The sequence below is a fragment of the Sphaeramia orbicularis genome, chromosome 6 (genome assembly GCF_902148855.1).
Source record: "Sphaeramia orbicularis chromosome 6, fSphaOr1.1, whole genome shotgun sequence".
Lineage (NCBI taxonomy): Eukaryota > Metazoa > Chordata > Actinopteri > Kurtiformes > Apogonidae > Sphaeramia > Sphaeramia orbicularis.
The window spans coordinates 7,590,820-7,610,502 of record NC_043962.1 but is presented as its reverse complement, the minus strand read 5'-3'; the positions used below and the strand labels follow the sequence as shown (position 1 = coordinate 7,610,502).

Genomic DNA, 19,683 nt, shown 5'->3' with positions numbered 1-19,683 from the left:
GGCCAATCACCTCAAGTCCATGGTGACGCACAGCCCAGGCCAAGGTCCAGGTCCAAGTGTAGATCCAGATCCAGGTCCAGATCCAGATCCAGATCCAGATCCAGGTCGATCGATCAGTTATGTTATTAATCTGTTTAACTCAGATCTTATTCTTTTTCATTCGAGTTTATTTCTCTTCATTAATAAAGAATTTAACTCAGGATCCATTTATTATAACACTTTAAAAAATGGTTCTGAATATTTCAGCTAAATATAGAAAATACAATTCTATTTTAAACTCATCAGAGTCATTTCTTCTATTCTTGCCCTTATTCTGTTAATAATTACATTAATTCCATTGAATTTACACAAACATTTTAACCACAGACTAAAAGAACTTTTATTAGATCAGGGACATTTTCAGTTACAGATTTTAACATTTTCAGGTGTGACTCCATAATTTATTTTAATTATTTTTCTGAAGAACTTTAAAAAGCAACGAAACCATTAAAATGAACCAAGAATTCTATAAATTAGACTAATTACCCAAACTGGGCTGTGTTTGTTTATATATGATCTATAATGTGTGATTGTTGTGGTTTTTAATAAAGGTTTGAAAACAAAAAAAAAAAAAAAAAAAAAAAAACAGCAGGTCCCAGGTGCAGGTCCAGGTGGATCCGCCTCTGGACTTTGGACCCCCCTTCAGACTTGGACCCCGGACAGATGCAGGACCCGGACCTGGACCCCGGACAGATGCAGGACCCGGACCCGGACCCCAGACTGATGCCGGACCCGGACTTGGATCCCGCACAGGTGCCGGACCAGGGCCCGGACCTGGACCTGGACTCGGACTGGAGTGTGTCGTTCGCCGGGTGCGGGTTCATGGCGGTCTACTACATCGGGGCCGCGGCTTGCGTCCTGGAGCGCGCTCCCGGCCTCTTCACCGGGGCCTCCCGGATCTGCGGAGCTTCGTGCGGGTCTGTGGTGGCGGCTCTGCTGGCGGTGGGAACCCCCCTGGGTCAGTGGACCAGAACCGGCCCGGACCTGCTGGGAACCCGGTCTTGGTTCAGATCAACTTTAATAAACCAGGTTTATTGAATTCAGCAGGTTCAGGCTGAACAAGTAAAGACTTGATGAATAGAAGCGGATTTGAATGAACCCAGGTTCTTCATGTTCGACCACAGGTTCTTATTTTGACCAGAAAAGATCCAAGTTTATTTACAAAGAGAAAAACTTCACAGTCCAGAGGGATTTATTTAATCCACTGAAACAGAATATAAAGAATTCAGATGATTTAGGATTTAAAATAATTGTATTTTACTCTTAAATTCGTGGTTGAAAAATATCATACGGGTCCAGAGGAGTGGAGTATATAAAATAAAATACTATAAATATATATAAAATGTAGACTGGACACCTTTATATCAAAAATAAAAGTAAATTAATCATGAAACGAAAGGATTTTTTGGAAAATAGGAATTTAAAATTTTATTTTAATTCATTTTCATCCATTTTGTTGATTATTTTGTTTGTTTTTGTTCATTTTGTTGATTATTTTGTTTGTGTTCATTTTGTTGATTATTTTGTTTATTTTTGTTCATTTTGTTGATTATATGTTTATTTTTGTTTAATTTGTTGATTATTTTGTTTGTTTTTGTTCATTTTGTTGATTATATGTTTATTTTTGTTTAATTTGTTGATTATTTTGTTTGTTTTTGTTCATTTTGTTGATTATTTTGTTTCTGTTCATTTTGTTGATTATTTTGTTAATTTTTGTTCATTTTGTTGATTATTTTGTTTGTGTTCATTTTGTTGATTATTTTGTTTATTTTTGTTCATTTTGTTGATTATATGTTTATTTTTGTTTAATTTGTTGATTATTTTGTTTGTTTTTGTTCATTTTGTTGATTATATGTTTATTTTTGTTTAATTTGTTGATTATTTTGTTTGTTTTTGTTCATTTTGTTGATTATTTTGTTTCTGTTCATTTTGTTGATTATTTTGTTAATTTTTGTTCATTTTGTTGATTATTTTGTTTGTTTTTTCATTTTGTTGATTATGTTGTTTATTTTTGTTCCTTTTGTTTATTTTGTGGATGAAAGACAGAAATGCAGGAGAAAATATAGAGTTGATTACTCTTATTCATTTGTAAAGTGAAAATATAGGAGAAATTTAACAGGATGTTGTCTAATTGTTGTTATGTGTTGAAGACATCAGTTTAGTCACATGATCATTAGACATGCCTCCATAGAACACGTGATGAGTCTCATCTGATCAGTTTGTTATTAGGCAGAGCAGGTCGTCCATGACTTTATGAACATTTTCTTCATCCTCATGTTGACCTTTCACCTCTCTTCTCGTGGACTTCCTGTTGACCTTTCTCCTTTGTCTTTTTGGACTTCCTGTTGACCTTTCACCTCTGTCCTTGTGGAATTCCTGTTGACCTTTGACCTCTGTCCTTTTGGACTTCCTATTGACCTTTCACCTCTGTCCTCGTGGACTTCCTGTTGACCTTTGACCTCTGTCCTTTTGGACCTCCTGTTGACCTTTGACCTCTGTCCTTGTGGACTTCCTGTTGACCTTTGACCTCTGTTCTTGTGGACTTCCTGTTAACCTTTGACCTCCTTTCACAGACAAATGCTGTGCAGAGCTGATGTCCATGGCTCAGAAGGCGAGGGGGCGTGGCCTGGGCCCCCTCCACCCCACCTTTAACCTGCTCCAGCTGGTCCAGGACGCTCTGAAGGTCCACCTCCCCGAAGACGCCCACATCCGCGCGACTGGAAAACTGGGCGTGTCCCTCACCAGAGTGGCTGATGGGAAAAACGTCCTGGTGTCGGAGTTCGACAGCAAAGACGAACTCATCCAGGTCAGTTGGACATGAAACATCAGGACACATCAGACGATTCCGATAAATACTACGATAAAATAACTGAAGGAACCAGACATTTGACAAACGACAATAAATGGAATCACTTGGTTTTAGATATATTAAAGGGCTCATATTTATTTAAACCCACTTTTCTTAGTCTGTAGTTCATTTATTTGTGTATTTGGACCCTAATCATTCAAAAAGTTTGAATTCGAACCCTCCAGCTGCTGCAAAACTATCTTTATATTTATTTTGGCTAAAATCTAGTGGATTTCTACAACCTGTTTTAATTCCAGCTTAATTTTTTACGTCTATAACTACTTACGTCACGACATTTGCACATATAAGGTCCAGACTTTAAATGTACATTTGTCAGAGTACGCCATAATTGTTTATCAGCAGCAGCGGTTGTAGTAAAAACTGAAAATATGTCCGAACTTTGAGCTGATTACCGAAAATGTTCTGTTGGACATGAACTGGTTCCACTGTCATTTACTGTAATAATCTGTGGTTTCAGGCTTTAATCTGCAGCTGCTTCATCCCTTTTTACTGTGGACTGATTCCACCCACGTACCGCGGAGTGGTGAGTGGAACCTGGACAGAACCTGGGCAGAACCTGGACATGAACTTGAACAGAACCTGCACAGAACCTGGACATGAACCTGAACAGAACCTGGACATCAATCTGGACATGAACCTGGACAGAACCTGGACATGAACCTGAACAGAACCTGGACATGAACATGGACATGAACCTGAACAGAACCTGGACAGAACCTGGACATGAACCTGGACATGAACATGGACATGAACCTGAACAGAACCTGGACAGAACCTGGACATGAACCTGGACATGAACATGGACATGAACCTGAACAGAACCTGGACAGAACCTGGACATGAACATGGACATGAACATGGACAGAACCTGGACAGAACCTGGACATGAACATGGACATGAACCTGAACAGAACCTGGACATTAAGCCTAATCTGATCTCAGATGGTCTCCGTTTGACCCCTACTGTCCTCTGTCTGACCTTAATGTCTCCGTTTCACCATCAGCGTTACGTGGACGGCGCCGCCAGCGATAACCTTCCTCACTGTCACCTGAAGAAGACCATCACGTTCTCAGCGTACGCCGGAGAGAGCGACATCTGTCCTCCAATGAGTGCGCTCAACCTCCACGAGGTCAGATTCAACAACGTCAGCATCCAGGTGAACTGGGAGAACGTCAGGAGGGTCGCCAACACCTTCTTCCCTCCAGACGCTGAGGTGAGGTTCGGTCCACTCAGGTTATGGGTCAGGGCTCAGGGCCAGGTCAGGGCTCAGGTTCCGGGTCAAGGTTTGGGTTCCGGATCAGGGTTCAGGTTCTGGGTCAGGGTTTGGGTTCTGGGTCAGAGCTCTGGATCTGATTCAGGGCTTGGGTCTGGGTCTGGGTCAGGGCTCAGGATCTGGGTCAGGACTCAGGGTCTGGGTCCGGGTTCTGGGTCAGGGCTCGGGTTCTGGGTCAGGGCTCAGGATCTAGGTCAGGACTCAGGGTCTGGGCCCTGGGTTCGGGTTTTGGGTCTGGGCTCAGGGTCTGGGTCAAGGCTCGGGTTCTGGGTCAGGCTTCAGGTTCTGGATCATGGCTCGGGTCTGGGTTAGGGCTCAGGATCTGGGTCAGGGCTCGGGTTCGGAGTCAGGGTTCAGGTTCTGGGTCAGGGCTGAGGTCCAGGTCAGGGCTCAGGATCTGGGGTAGGGCTCGGGTTCTGTGTCAGAGTTCGGGTTCTGAGTTTGGGTTCTGGGTCAGGGCTCGGTTCCAGGTCAGGGCTTGGGTCTGGGTCAGGGCTTGGGTTCTGGGTCAGGGTTCTGGGTCAGGGCTCGGGTTGTGGGTCAGGGCTCTTGGTCAGGGGTCTGGGTTCTGGGTCAGAGCTCGTGTTGTGGGTCAGGGTTGTGGGTCAGGGTCTAGGTCAGGGCTCGGGTTGTGGGTCAGGGTTGTGGGTCAGGGTCTAGGTCAGGGCTCGGGTTGTGGGTCAGGGTTGTGGGTCAGGGCTCGGGCTCTGGGCCAGGGCTCTGGGTCAGGGCTGTAGGTCAGGGTTGTGGATCAGGGTTCTGGGTCAGGGTTCTGGGTCAGGGTTGTGGTTCTGGGTGGACTGGACTCTAATGCAGTGCTTGTTTTCCAGGCCATGGCTCAGATCTGTCAGAACGGTTTCATGGACGCGCTTCGTTTCCTTCAGAAAAACAGTAAGAGCTGAAGTTTTCCTCCAGTCTGAATAAACGGAGCTGAAACAGAAGAACCTGTTTTTATTCAGTGTGAGTCTGGTTCCTCCACAGACCTGATCAGTCCGAGCCCTCAGACCCATGTGGATCCAGACCCATTCAGACCATGTTGTGAGTTTCTGGATCAGACTGAACCAGATCAAACCCAGAAGAACCACCAGAACCACCAGTGGCTGAATCCACAGTTTATAGAGAAACTGCCTCTGAACCTGAGGACGAGTAAGAAAAACACAGACGTCACCGCTGGGATCATCTGAAAAAATACAAACAATAGACTGAGGATTAAATGTATGTTCCATGGATCTGAACACGTCAACCAATCAAATAAAACCTCAGCGTCAAAGTGTGGATTTTTCAGCTCTGAAGCGAAATTTAGCAGATTGTTCAAATGGTGAAAAATGAAGAAATGAATCAAAAAATGAAGAAATGAATCAAAAAATGAAGAAATGAATCAAAAAATAAAGAAATGAATCAGTAAAATGAAGAAAAACTGAACTGATGTCATGATGTGAATCTATTGTTTGATTGGTGTCATCGTACACATGTGCATTCCATGTCCTACGTTCCATGTTTTCAGTTCCATGTTCTGTGTTCCATGTCTTCAGTCCTATGTTCCGTGTTCTCCATTCCGTGTTTTCATTTCCACGTCCTATGTTCCATGTCCTGTGTTCCGTGTCTCCGTTCCGTGTTTTCATTTCCACGTCCTATGTTCCATGTCCTGTGTTCCGTGTCTCCGTTCCGTGTTTTCATTTCCACGTCCTATGTTCCATGTCCTGTGTTCCGTGTCTCCGTTCCGTGTTTTCATTTCCACGTCCTATGTTCCGTGCCCTGTGTTCCGTGTTCTCCGTTCCGTGTCCTCTGTTCCGTGTCCTATGTTGCATGTTCTCCGTTCTGTGTTTTCAGTTCAGTGTCCTTTGTTCTGTGTTCTCCATTCCGTGTCCTATGTTCCGTGTTCTCTGTTCCATGTTGTATGTTCTGTGTCCTATGTTCTGTGTTCTCTGTTGTGTGTCCTGTGTTCAGTGTTCTCCGTTCCATGTCTTCCGTTCCGTGTCCTGTGTTCTCCGTTCTGTGTTGTCAGTTCAGTGTCACGATGTTCCGTGTCCTCCGTTCCATGTGCTATGTTCCGTGTTCTCTGTTCCATGTTCTCTGTTCTGTGTTTTCTGTTCCGTGTCGTATGTTCTGTGTTCTCTGTTGCATGTAGTATGTTCCATGTCCTATGTTCTGTGTTCTCTGTTCAGTGTCCTATGTTCTGTGTTCTCCATTTAATGTCCTGTGCTATGTGTTCTCCGTTCTGTGTCCTCTGTTCCGTGTGCTATGTTCCTTGTTCTCTGTTCCATGTTCTCTGTTCTGTGTTTTCTGTTCCGTGTCATATGTTCTGTGTTCTCCATTCTGTGTCCAATGTTCCATGTTCTCCGTTCTGTGTCCTATGTTTTGTGTTCTCGGTTCTGTGTCCTATGTTCTGTGTTTTCTGTTCTGTGTCCTATGTCCCATGTTTTCAGGTCCATGTCTTATGTTCTGTGTTTTCTGTTCCGTGTCATATGTTCTGTGTTCTCTGTTCCGTGTTCTCCATTCCATGTCCTATGTTCTGTGTTTTCTGTTCCGTGTCCTATGTTCTGTGTTCTCTGTTCCGTGTTCTCCATTCCATGTCCTATGTTCTGTGTTTTCTGTTCCGTGTCTTGTGTTCCATGTTCTCCATTCCATGTCCTATGTTTTGTGTTTTCTTTTCCATGTTCTCTATTCCATGTCCTATGTTCTGTGTTCTCTGTTCTGTGTCCTATGTTCTGTGTTCTCTGTTCTGTGTCCTATGTTCTGTGTTCTCCGTTCCATGTCCTATGTGTTCTCCTACAGATACTGGAGTCAGTGGTTCTTCTTCTTTGATCCACATTAACTGTCGTGTCTGTTTTTTCCAGTTCTGTGCGACGCCTGTAAACGCAGCTGTTCCTCTGGCGGTCTGTTGTCCAATGTGTCCTCGTACCTGCGAACGCCTCATGCTCTTCCGATGACATCACGTCTGGCTCAGAGGTCAGAGGTCGGCTCCAGGTTCAGGTTCAGTTTGAAGGTGTTCTGGGTGTTTGAGCTGTAACTGTTTCAGGTTCATGGACTGGATCCCAGACGTCTACGGACTCGCAGGAGACGTTTTCAGAAGAACCCGAAAAAAACAGGAGGAAAACAAGGATGAAGAGGAAGACAAGGAGGAGGACAAAGGTCAAAGGTCAGCAGCTGCGTTTGTCTTCTGTCTTTACATTGTTTCTGTCTTATTTCATGTTTAATGTATTTTTTATCTTTTGCATAATTTTTTGTTTCATCTTTTTTGTTACATTTTTTGTCTTTTACAGCGTTTTCGTTTCATTTTTGTTTCGTCGTTCATGTTTTTTTTGTTTTATGTCTTTTTTGTTTCACCTTTCATCTGTCTCACTTTTATATGTTTTTTGTTTTACGTTGTTTTTTGTTTTATCTTTGTTTTTGTTGAAGTTTTTGGTTTTGTCTTTTACATAGTTTATTGTTTTGTCTTTTAAATCTTTTGTTTCATCTTTTATGTCTGTTTTGACTTTTATATGTTTTTTTGTCTTTGTTATTATTTTTTGTTAGTCTTTTACATCTTTTTATTCCGTCTTTAACATTTATTGTTTGTCTTTTGTCATTTTTGTTTCATATCTTTTGTCTTTTTTTCCACTTTTACATGTTTTTTGTTTTATCTTCATTTTTGTTTCATCTTTTTTGTCTTTTACAGTTTGTTGTTTCATCTTTTGAATCTTTTATTGCATGTTTTATGTCTGTTTCGACTTTTACAAGTTTTTTGTCTTTATTTTTGTTCTGTCTTTAATGTTTATTGTTCCTCTTTTGTTATTTTTGTTTCATATCTTTTGTCTTTAACATTAGTTATTGTTTTGTCTTTTATGTCATTTTAGTTTCATGTTTTTGTTTCATCTTTCAAATCTTTTGTTCTGTCTTTTATGTTGTTCTCATCTTTTATGTCTTTGTTTTGACATTTACATTTCTGTGTTTCATCATTATTATTATTATTTTCGTTTCATCTTTTCCTGCGTCCGTCTCTTTCTCCTTCAGCGTTCGTCTTCTCCGTCGCTGTTCCAGTTTACCATCAGACCTGAACCTGTGGGACCACAGAGAACCCCACCCCATGACCCCAGAGGCCACGCCCACCTCCAGCCTCGCCTTCACCTGGGACCACATGCCCCTGACTCCGCCCCCGACACCCACCTTTAGCCCCGCCCTCTCAGGGTTGGGTTTTGGTCTGAACCACGCCACGGGCTGGACGACTGCACAAGGACCGAAAAAAACAGAAGAAGAAGAACAAGAAGAAGGAGTTGATCAGAAATAAAGTTCATATTAAATCTGATCCTGAACCAGTTCCACCTTTAATAAATGAATGAAAACCTGTGTTAAGTCACTGTCAGAACTGAACTGTTTCAAGAACAATCTGACTGAAAGTGTCAAAGTGTCGCAGATGAATTGAAGATATTACGAAGAATTCAGATGTTGTGTATCTTTGTGGTAACAGTCCATCACATACATCAGTTTATTGTTTTACAAATTTTACCTCAATTTGATCATCATTCCATCATTAAAAGAGGAAAATCCTCATCATGTTCTTCTCATAAATGATAAATGGCTCCGCAACCTTAAAATGAACAAAATAATAAAATGAACAAAATGATCAAAAATGAAAAAAATAATAAAATAAAAATGAACAAAATGATTGTAAAAAATGAACAAAAAAAAAACTGAACAAAATGAAAAAAAGAACAAAATAATAAAAATGAACAAAATGAAAAAAAAAATAAAATGAATAAAATATTAAAATGAGCAAAATAATAAAATAAAATGAATAAAAATGAACAACATAAAATGAACAAAATGATTTTTAAAAATTTACAAAATGAATGAAATAAAATGAACAAAATGATTTAAAATGTACAAATGAAAATGAACAAAAAAATTAACAAAATGAAGGATTAAAATGATCAAAAATGAACAAAATAAAATGAAAAAAATAATTTTAAAAAATGGACAAAATAATAAAATGAACAAAATAAAAAAAAAAACAAAATGAAAAAAACAAAAAACAAACTGAACCAAATGATCAAAAATGTACAAAATCATAAAATGAACAAAATGATCAAAAATGAACAAAATTATAAAACAAACAAAAATAAAAATTACACTAAAACAAATAGAAACATTTGTACGTGTCATCATTTATAGATTGTTCTGTTATTTTCCTGTTCTGATCCACTTTAGATCATGTTGGTCTGAATGTGGAACCTGAACCTGCCTCTGCTGCCCCCTAGTGTTTGTTCAGAGATGCTGGTAAAGTTCTGCTGAACCCACACCTGATCCAGGACGTCTGTGCAGAACCATGTGGTTGCCATGACGATGAAGTGGAACTTGAATTTGACAGAAACCACCAAGAAAACAGACAAACAATGAAACAAGATGAAACTGATGAAAAATGTTAAAGACAAAAATGATGTTAGAGATGAAATGAGATGAATCATTTTGGACCTTTTGATCTTTTTACACTCAACAAAAAGAAAGAAAACCTTGAGTTGATTATAAGCAGATTATAACTTTATGATGATTACATTTTATTTGAATACTTTTCACATTTAACCTCCTGAGACCCAGGAAGTGTCAGCAAAGTACAAGCTTTTTTTGTTTTTTATTAAATAAGTGCCTATATTGGAAACATCATGATGCAACAGTTTTTTCAGATGCAGTTCTCAATTTTTTTATGGAATGTCCTTTGTGGTGGACAGTTTTCTTATAAAGTTGTGAAACTCGTGGACAGAAAACCCATAGCTGGGTCTGAGGAGGTTAGGGGTGGTTTGGTGTGACGTATACGGGGTTCATTTCCCGCCAAAGCTGAGTTCAACTATGAAGTGTTTCCTTTCCCATGACCTGTGGATCCACCAGGGCCGGATTTAGACTCGGGGGGCCCTAAGCTATTTAAAGCCCTGCACCCCCCCCCCCTTTAAATGACCCCAGCTGGTCTCAGAAAGCTTTAAAATATATATGCTAGGCCTGAAACGGTACACGTACCAAACTGAACCGTTTCGGTGCACACCTGTTCGGTTCGGTACACAGCTGTTCCGAAACAGCACAGAATGTTGAGAAAAAGAAAAAGGAACGAAAGGCGTCGTTCGATGTGGAACTTTAAATCCACGCAAGTTCCACACGGACATATGGAACTAGCGCACAATGACTCGAAATATGAAATAGCTGCTTCCATAAGGTTAAAAAAAAACAAAAAATATGATGTGAACCTGAAGGGAAGGGACTGGAGACCCTCCACCATCATTACAGTCCTGTTTGGGATCAGTACGGGTTCAGGTGAAAGACAACAACGAGGAAAGAGACGCTGATAAGACGGACGTTGTTTGGCTCCTAGGAACTATGGTAGTTCTTAAACACTGACTGACTGACTGACTGACTGACTGACTGACTGTCTCTCTCTCTCTCTCTCTCTCTCTCTCTCTCTCTCTCTCTCTCTCTCTCTCTCTCTCTCTCTCTCTCTCTCTCTCTCTCTAACTGTGTAACAGAGGAATAGAACCCGAGTTGGAAGTTGTAAAGGAGTTGAAAGTTTGTAAAGTTTCATTTTCGTTTCACGCCACCGTTAGTTATGGACTGAACCCCCATGTCCCCCCCCCCCCCCCCACCTCTGACAAAAAAAAAGAAACCCCCCCCCCTCTGTTTTTGACAAATTGCACCCTGCACACACACACGTACACAAAGTGGTGTAAACAGTTTATCTGTCCTAAAATAAATAATTAGGTTAATATATTTGTTGAAGTTGCTCTTCAGTTTGTTTAAACACAATACCAGTTTGCTCTCTTGTTAATGTTGCACTTCATGTGGAATTTTTTTTTTTGTTATTTTAAAGCAGAATGTGAACTGACAGAACTGTGATTAGATTTTTGTTGCTTGTTCAAAACTCCCTTTCAGGGAAAAGTGCAATACTAATGTTTAAAATACATTTTGTAGTATTTTATTTTCTATTTGATTTATAGCAGCAGAATTATATTATTCCTGTTTTCCTATATTCTGTTGTGTCCAAAAATTGGGGGAAGAATGTTTAAAAATTCATAAATGTATGAAAGACATTTTGAGGGGTTTTCTTTCTTCCCGTACCGAACCGAAAAAAAAACCGAACCGTGGCTTTGAAAACCAAAAATGTACCGAACCGAAAATTTTGTGTACCGTTACAGGTCTAATATATGCCTTTGAATTTTTGTTAATTATATTATTATTGTTATTATATTCATATATAAAGATCATGTTGTAAAATCACAAAAATTCTATTTATCGAATCCTCTAAGTTACAACTTAAAACATTTTCTTCCTTGATTTCGCAAAAGCAAAATCACTGATTAGGTCATCAAAAGAGTCTACATAACTTATGGATTTCTATGCACATGATAAAAGTGCTGACAATTTTTCTTGGGACATAGTTGGTCTCAATTTATTTTTTATTCTCTTTAGCTGTGAAAATGATCTTTCTCCTGAACTATTACTTTCCATCAGACATTAGCCACTTTTACACAGAACTTCTTTTATGGGAAGAAAACTGTCACCCAGATCACCCTCAGTCTGTGACTATATTGCAGAACATACTGAGGAAGAAAATTTGTGATTTGTGAATGCAGACGGCACCCTTATTGTTTGAGAGCACAGACGGCACCCTTTTGTTTCATGTCCCCTGTTGAGCTAACCTCTTTAGCATTAACCAGTGATGTTTTGATTATATGTTAAGATGCCTCCACCAGGTCTGAGAGACCTACCCTCCCTTCCCTTGGTGTGAACCCCCCCCTTCCTGGAGTGCGACCCCCCTCCCCTTTCACCTGAATGTAAATTTTCTTGTCTCCTTCCTAAAGTACAACCCCCTTTTCTTTATTACTTTGTTTGTCTTTTGTTTTCTATTGACTGCTTTGAAGTAACTGTATAAATACCATCTGAAAACATAGATTCGGGGTCAGACTACTGAAACAGACTCTGTCTGCATCGGTACTCTCACCGTGCTCCGGAACACTAAATAAAGCTACACTCATCGCAGCAAACTTTGAACCACGTTTTGTGATTTTTCTTCAACAATACCTCTCCCACCTGTTTCACCCGTCTCTCCTGACCTGCACGCCCAATCTGTCCAGCCTCATCAAATCAATCAACCTGTTGTGCCAACAAGGTTTTTGTGATCAGTCCATATTAGAAATGGCACCTCCGTTCCCTCCAGCCAATGTCGCCATTCCTCCAGCGCGACCTTAATGGCTAACAGCTCCCTGTTGCCGATGTCATAGTTACTTTCCGCCTTAGTTAATCTTCTGGACAGGAATGCACAAGGGTGGAGCCTATTATCCTTAGGCGACTGTTGCGAGATGACCGCACCAACCCCCAGGTTAGAGGCGTCCACTTCCACGACGAACTGGAGAGTAGGGTCCAGGACTGACAGAACAGGGGCCGAAGTGAAGATGTCCTTTAGGCTTCTGAAGGCTGTTTCTGCTTCGGAACCCCATCTAAAAACAGACTTAGGAGAGGTTAGAGCATGCAGGGGGGCAGCCACGCTGCTGAACCCCCTAATAAACTTCCTGTAGAAATTGGCGAAGCCAAGAAATCTCTGGACATCTTTCCGACATTTAGGAGTAGGCCAATCCCTGACAGCACTAACCTTGTCCGGGTCCATCTGCACACTTCCCTCAGCAATAATGAACCCCAGAAAAGACACAGACGGCCGGTGGAATTCACATTTTTCTGCTTTAACAAATAACTGATTCTGAAGGAGTCTTTGGAGTACTTGGTGGACATGTTGAACATGTGACTCGACATCCGGGGAAAAAAATCAGGTTGTCATCTAAATAAACGAATACAAAGACATTGAGCATGTCACGCAATACATCATTTACTAGAGCTTGGAAAACAGCGGGGGCGTTGGTGAGCCCAAATGGCATCACCAGGTATTCATAATGCCCACTAGGGGTGTTAAAAGCCGTTTTCCATTCGTCTCCTTCTCTGATTCTGACTAGGTGATAGGCATTACGGAGGTCTAACTTGGTAAAGACTTTGGCCCCATGTAAAAGTTCAAATGCCGATGACATGAGTGGTAATGGGTATCTGTTACGGACAGTTATATCATTTAAACCACGGTAGTCAATACAGGGGCGGAGACTCTTATCTTTCTTGTCCACAAAGAAAAAACCTGCTCCTGCTGGTGATGAAGAGGGCCGAATTAAACCAGCCGCTAATGACTCGTCGATGTATTTCTTCATGGCGGCTGTCTCCGGGTCCGACAGGGAATACAGCCTTCCCTTAGGGGGACTGGTACCAGGGCGCAGGTCTATGGCACAATCATACGGTCTGTGGGGAGGCAACGAAGTGGCACGGGCTTTATTGAAAACCTCCTTGAGGTCATGATAACATTCAGGTACCTTATCCAGGGCAGGAAAATCAGTCTCTGGTTCCTTCACGGCCTCCACCGAAGCCACAACCGACTGGACAGGAATGGACGGGAGATCCCGGGACCGGATTTCTTCCCCGTGGTTCGCACAACCCTCACCCCAAGACAGAATCTCTCCTGTCTTCCAATCAACCCGAGGGTTATGCAGAATGAGCCACGGATGACCCAGAATGAGGGGTTGGGAGTCAGAGTGATATATATGGAAACAAAGCTTCTCTGAATGGCCATCATCGAACTGGAGAGAGACTGGTTGAGTGCGCAGCACCACACGACAGATGATGTGATCGTCTAAAGCCCGTGCCTCCAGGGGGCGCTGCACCGGTACCAGATCCAGGTTAAGCTGTTTAGCCAGTCTCTCATCAATGAGATTAGCGTCTGAGCCGGAGTCTATCAGGACGGTGTGCTGCAGAGAGACAGAATCAGAGGACAAACAGACCATAGGCTGCACACGAGATGAGTTAACCATACACACCGTCCGGCTCAACAGCGAGCCCTCACCAACCGGAGTCTTGGGCCTCAGCGGACAGCTGGCGACCCGATGTCCCTCTTGCCCACAGTACAGACACAGCCCGGACGTCAAACGACGACGATGCTCTTCTGCCGACAGACGTGTGCGGCCCAACTGCATCGGCTCTTCCCTTGAGCTTTGGCCAGAATCCGGTACAGGAGATGGAGGATCCACAGACTTCTTGTCACGACCAGCTGTAGGTGACTGATGGACCCCTGGCGGTTCTGACTGCCATATGCCCCATTGGTCCGAGACCAGAATGGCAGCTGAGATGACGTCATCTAATGAGTGCAGCTCCTGACGAAGCGCCATCTCACGTCCAATAGTGCGGTTCAGTCCTGTCTGAAAAGCAGAGATTAATCCCCTCTCGTTCCATCCCGACTCCACTGCCAAAGAGCGAAACTCGCTCACATATTGTCTGATGGAACGGTCTCCCTGCCTCAGCCTCATAAGTCTCTGTCCAGCCTGTTGTCCTCGGACAGGATGATCATATATTCTTTTTAATTCGGTCAACAGGCAAGACGCCGACTGAGCTAGGGGAGAGTTCTGCTCCATAAGGGAATTGAAAAAACTTAACGGAGGTCCTTCCAACAAACTAGCTATATATGCAATCTTAGCTGACTCACAAGAAAAACGTCGGGGTTGCGAATCAAAAATGAGTCGTATCTGAGTGCAAAAGCTTCGACAGGTATCCGGGTTACCTGAGTATTTAGTGGGAGGAGGGATGTTGGGCTCCTCCGGGACTCTCACAGGTGGGTCGGTAGTTTCAGGTTTGCTCGGTGGGTTCTGAGCGGACGCCTGATTACTGGATAGTTGGGAGATCTAGGTGGACAACTGAGACATTCTATCCATAAGGGACTGCAGGATCTGCTCATGTCCTCCCAGTCGTTGCCCCTGTGAGCGGACTGCTTCCCGGACCTGGTCTAGGTCTGCTGGGTTCATTTTGTTGGCCAGTTTGTACTGTGATAGGCTAAGTACAAAGGCTGAACCCAAAAGCAAGACCACAAAAATCCAGTAAGGCTTAGTGTTTTTATTAAACACTTTAACAGGGGTAAAAATACAACACAGAGATAATACAACTTCTGTGAAGCCACCGGATCCGGGGAAAAACGTCTGGGCTGCGGGTGAATACGGCAGACGACCAGCTTGGCCGAGCCGGGAAAACCCCAACGGAATCCCCACTAGGGACAAACAGAGGGTGGTCAAAAAACAAGCCAGGTCATACACGGAAAAGAAGTCACACAAGCAACGGTACATGGGGGACAGGCAGAACTCACGGTAGTAATCCAGGCGAAGGTCGAAGCACAGGTAATCGGTGGAGGCTGAGGTGATAAAGGGAGTAGGCAGAGACAGAGTCGGGTAACGAACCAGGTCGATGACGAGCAGGCAGGATAGGAACAGGCTGAATCAGTGGTCGGAGGACGAAAATGGGTCAAACACGGCAGACAAACGAACGAGATCCAAAAACGCTGGTGAGTGAGCACAACAAGTTGTAGAACACAAACTGGCAAACAAACAGGGGAAGACACAGGGTTTAAATACACAAGAGGGCGGGAAGACAATTGGACACAGGTGGAGACAATCAGGGAGGAGCCAGGTAATCAGCACAGGTGGACACAATCAGGGAAAGGAAGTAAAGACACCAGACATGACACATGAGGGAAACTTAACAAAATAAAACAGGAAATGACAGACAACACAGAAAAGAGACAAATCCAGACACAGTCTGGAAGCCGACATGACAGCAGTGGTGTGGCAATAAGACTTAAGGAGCTGTTTAGCAAAAATTCCAAGTGGATTATGGCATGGCTGTTAATCGAGCATACTAGTCATGGACAATTTAAAATTAAAGATGTCTTTTGGAAATTGTCATTTAGACACGTGTTTGGCACTGATTAGTGTGTGTTTATTGGCAAAATACATTTTAGTTGCAAGTTAGCCACCAAAGGTGTGACGCTTTAACTCTTTTTTATATCCAGAAATGTTGTTTACATTGTTAAAGACAATTTCCTGAGGTTTTTTTTTTTTTTTCAACTGGCATAGACACCTTATATTGATCAAAATATTTTAATTTGCCTTAGAAAGGTTCTGTTTAGAAATAAATCCATTTATTGTTCAACATCAGCATTTTCTACTTTGTGTGTGCATGTTGGAGTGTGTGTACTAATTGTGAATGTAATGCTAATAGGTAGGCTATCATTACCACTACTACAACTACTAATCTGCAGGGCTACTTCAATTAAAGAGGGCAAAAAAATCTACTTGAGTGTCGTTATTACATAATGAACCATGTTATTACATTTTCCTGAAAATAAAAATGTGTCAAGTGCATTTTGTAATAAATTTCTCAAATTGTAATAACTTACTACATAATGCGAAAAAATTTACTACATAATGCACTGAGGTATTTTATTACAAAATGCGTCGGTTTATTACATAATGCGGCTTTATTACAAGATGATGTGACATTTTTATTACATTTTGAACTTTTATTACATAATGGGAATTTATTACGTAATGCGGCTCAACAGGGTGTAAAGAGTTAAACACAATTATATCCCCTTTAATTCCATAAATTATCTATTTGCTACTGACACAAGGAACATTGATGGTAAATATTACACATCAGTTATCTAGTCAACACAATTAGAGACGATTCATTCGATAAATTTGAATTATAAGACAACACAGTGAGTAAATACACTCAACAAAAATATAAACGCACCACTTTTGTTTTTGCTCCCGTTTTTCATGAGCTGAACTCAAAGATCTAAAACTTTTTCTATGTACACAAAAGGCCTATTTCTCTCAAATATTGTTCATAAATTTGTCTAAATCTGTGTTAGTGAGCACTTCTCCTTTGTCCTTTGCTGAGATAATCCATCCACCTCACAGGTGTGGCATATCAAGATGCTGATAACACAGCAGGATTATTGCACAGGTGTGACTTAGGATGGCCACAATAAAAGGCCACTCTAAAATGTGCAGTTTTACTGTATTGGGTGGTCCAGGGGGGTCAGAAAACCAGTCAGTATTTGGTGTGACCACCATTTTCCTTGCACAGTCTTCTTCATGAATTCTCTGAAACAGCTTTGGAGATGGCTTATGGTAGAGAAATGAACATTCAATTCACAGGCAAAAGCTCTGGTGGAGATTCCTGAAGTCAGCATGCCAATTGCATATTCCCTCAAAACTTCTGACATCTGTGGTATTGTGCTGTGTGATAAAACTGCACATTTTGGAGTGGCCTTTTATTGTGGCCAGCCTAAGGCACACCTGTGCAAAAATCATGCTGTCTAATCAGCATCTTGATATGCCACACCTGTGAGGTGGATGGATTATCTCAGCAAAGAAGAAGTGTTCACTAACACAAATTTAGACAGATTTGTGAACAATATTTGAGAGAAATAAACCTTGTGTGTACACAGAAAAAGTTTTAGATCTTTGAGTTCAGCTCATGACAAATGGGAGCAAAAACAAAAGTGGTGCGTTTATATTTTTGTTGAGTGTAAATACTAATGGTGAGGTCCTAGACAGTAGCTTATTTAGCTTGGACTTAATAGGAGGAGGAAGTAGAAGGTAAAGAGGTTCTTTTTCATTGGTTGTTTTCAGGCATCACATCCCGTCCCGTCTCCGTGGGAACCAACTGATAGCGGGTAGACTTTGACCTGACGAGGAAGCGACACCACAAGACACAGATTCCGGACCAACACAGTGGAGGTAAGACCGTTTAAACAGATCAGATTAAAAGGATTTATGTGGAAACCTCAGTCAGACGCAGAAAAAACAGCTCAATACTCGTACGTTTGTTGTGACACTTCTTTTTTCACCTATTGGAGGAGATGTTTCTGTAACCAAAAACATCTTCATTCAACTTCAACAACTTCATTCATTCAAACTGTGGAAAACGAAGTGAAATAATGTTGGGTTTGTTCCGTCATCGCAGGTTTTTTCTGATGTTTAAATAAGGACGAGAGTCAGTTTTGTGGTTTTATGGTTCTGTCAGTGGTTGATGATTAATCCACACATCTACTGTTAATCGGACGCTGCATTCAGTCTTTAATAATGATTTTCATAATTACTGTCACTTTCATCACTGATTCATCTATTTAACAAATGTTCAGCTCCACTCGATGCAGGTTTTCCATCTGTTGGGTCATGGACTCAACTGGGTCGCTCCATGAGGGTTAAAACTCTTTTATTGCTGTTAATTTAAGTAGCTGTTGGTCCATGATGAAGCAGATGTGGTGTTTTTATCTTGTGTCTTCTACATTGTTGTCGTATAGTTTTGTCTTTACTTTCCAAGGATGTTTATCGTTGGTCTTTACAACGACATTTAGTGTGAAATCAATCAACCACGGCCTGTTTATCTATTAAAAATACACCCACCTGTGTAAAATGGAAGCTTGAGGTCACAGTCATGGATGTTAGTCATTAATTGCTCAAAGGTAATAACCCTGTAATAATGCTGTATCCCCAAAAGTATTGGGACACCTCTCTGAATCATTGAATAAAGGTGTTCTGATCACTTCCATGTCCACAGGTGAATAAAATCAATCACCTGGACAAACAGACTGATTCTACGAACACTAGAAGTTGTGAAAATTTCGTGTAAGATCCACAGTGCAAGAAAGGCATAGAAGTGGGGAATTGGACGTTGAAATTCTGTTAAGTTTCAGAGTTTTATGAATGTTTACCTTTCATGGGTAGCGGCACCCCTGATTTGCATGATACGATACCACCTGTGGAATAAGTCCATTCATGACATTTCATCACTACTAAATATTCTGTGGTCAACTGTTAAAGTTTTTATAACAAAGTGGAAGCAAGTTGGAACAACAGCAACTCAGCCACAAAGTTGACGCCCATGTAAAATCCCAGACCAGGGTCAGTTCATGCTGAGGGAACCTGATGTCCAGACGTCCACAACTTTGACAGAGTCAGTGTCTCCAGACGTCCAAACTCCACATGTCCTTCAGATTATCTCCAGAACAGTCGTACAGAGCTTCATGGAATGGGTTTTCACGGCTGAACAGCTGCATCCAGGCCTTCCATCACCGAGGTCAATGCAAAGCCTGGGATGTAGCGACGTAAAGCAGCCACTGGACACTGTCCTCTGGAGTAAGGTTGCACCGATCTGATATTAGGATCAGATATCGGTCTCAATATTAACATTTTAGCTGGATCGGGGATCTGTAAAAGCAACTGATCCGTAAAACCGATCCTTCCCCTTTAAATTTTTGTGACATGGGCTACGTCATGAATGCAGAACGTATTTCTAAAACTAACAGGACAATCCCATATGTGGAGGACGTGGTGGGTTTTTATAACTCTGTAGATAAAGCTGTGAGAAAGTGAAAGTGAGCTCCCCTCACCTTATCACTGACTACTTGCTGCCCCCCGAAAACAAATTTGCGACTGTGGGGGGAGGGGAGTATGTGTCAAGTGATTTATACTGTTGTGATGTGCCACAGCAGTCGCTAGCATGCCTGCATGCGCACAAGACTATGTCACTGGTGACACCCCCCCCCAAGTGATCGTGTCCCCCCCGGTGAGTGTCCCTCCCCACTTGAGAACCTCTGCTCTAAATCAACAATAC

The 19,683-nt window shown here is 41.9% G+C and overlaps 1 protein-coding gene across 1 annotated transcript; it reads left to right on the top strand.

The window, feature by feature from the left end:
- Positions 1-19: 19 nt before the first annotated feature.
- Positions 20-8,449, top strand: LOC115420996 (patatin-like phospholipase domain-containing protein 2). Its single transcript, XM_030136650.1, has 10 exons — positions 20-104; positions 686-997; positions 2,613-2,845; positions 3,366-3,431; positions 3,913-4,122; positions 5,013-5,073; positions 5,164-5,328; positions 7,020-7,131; positions 7,202-7,321; positions 8,176-8,449. Exons 1-10 carry the CDS (start codon positions 20-22, stop codon positions 8,447-8,449), a joined length of 1,638 nt encoding a protein of 545 aa, XP_029992510.1.
- Positions 8,450-19,683: the final 11,234 nt, after the last annotated feature.

Excerpts from the sequence above, each read along its gene's own strand:
- LOC115420996 (XM_030136650.1), top strand. The coding sequence starts at position 20 with ATGGTGACGCACAGCCCAGGCCAAGGTCCAGGTCCAAGTGTAGATCCA. Across the intron at positions 105-685 it reads AGATCCAGATCCAGATCCAG|ACTTGGACCCCGGACAGATG; the intron begins GTCGATCGATCA and ends ACCCCCCTTCAG. Across the intron at positions 7,132-7,201 it reads ACATCACGTCTGGCTCAGAG|GTTCATGGACTGGATCCCAG; the intron begins GTCAGAGGTCGG and ends TAACTGTTTCAG.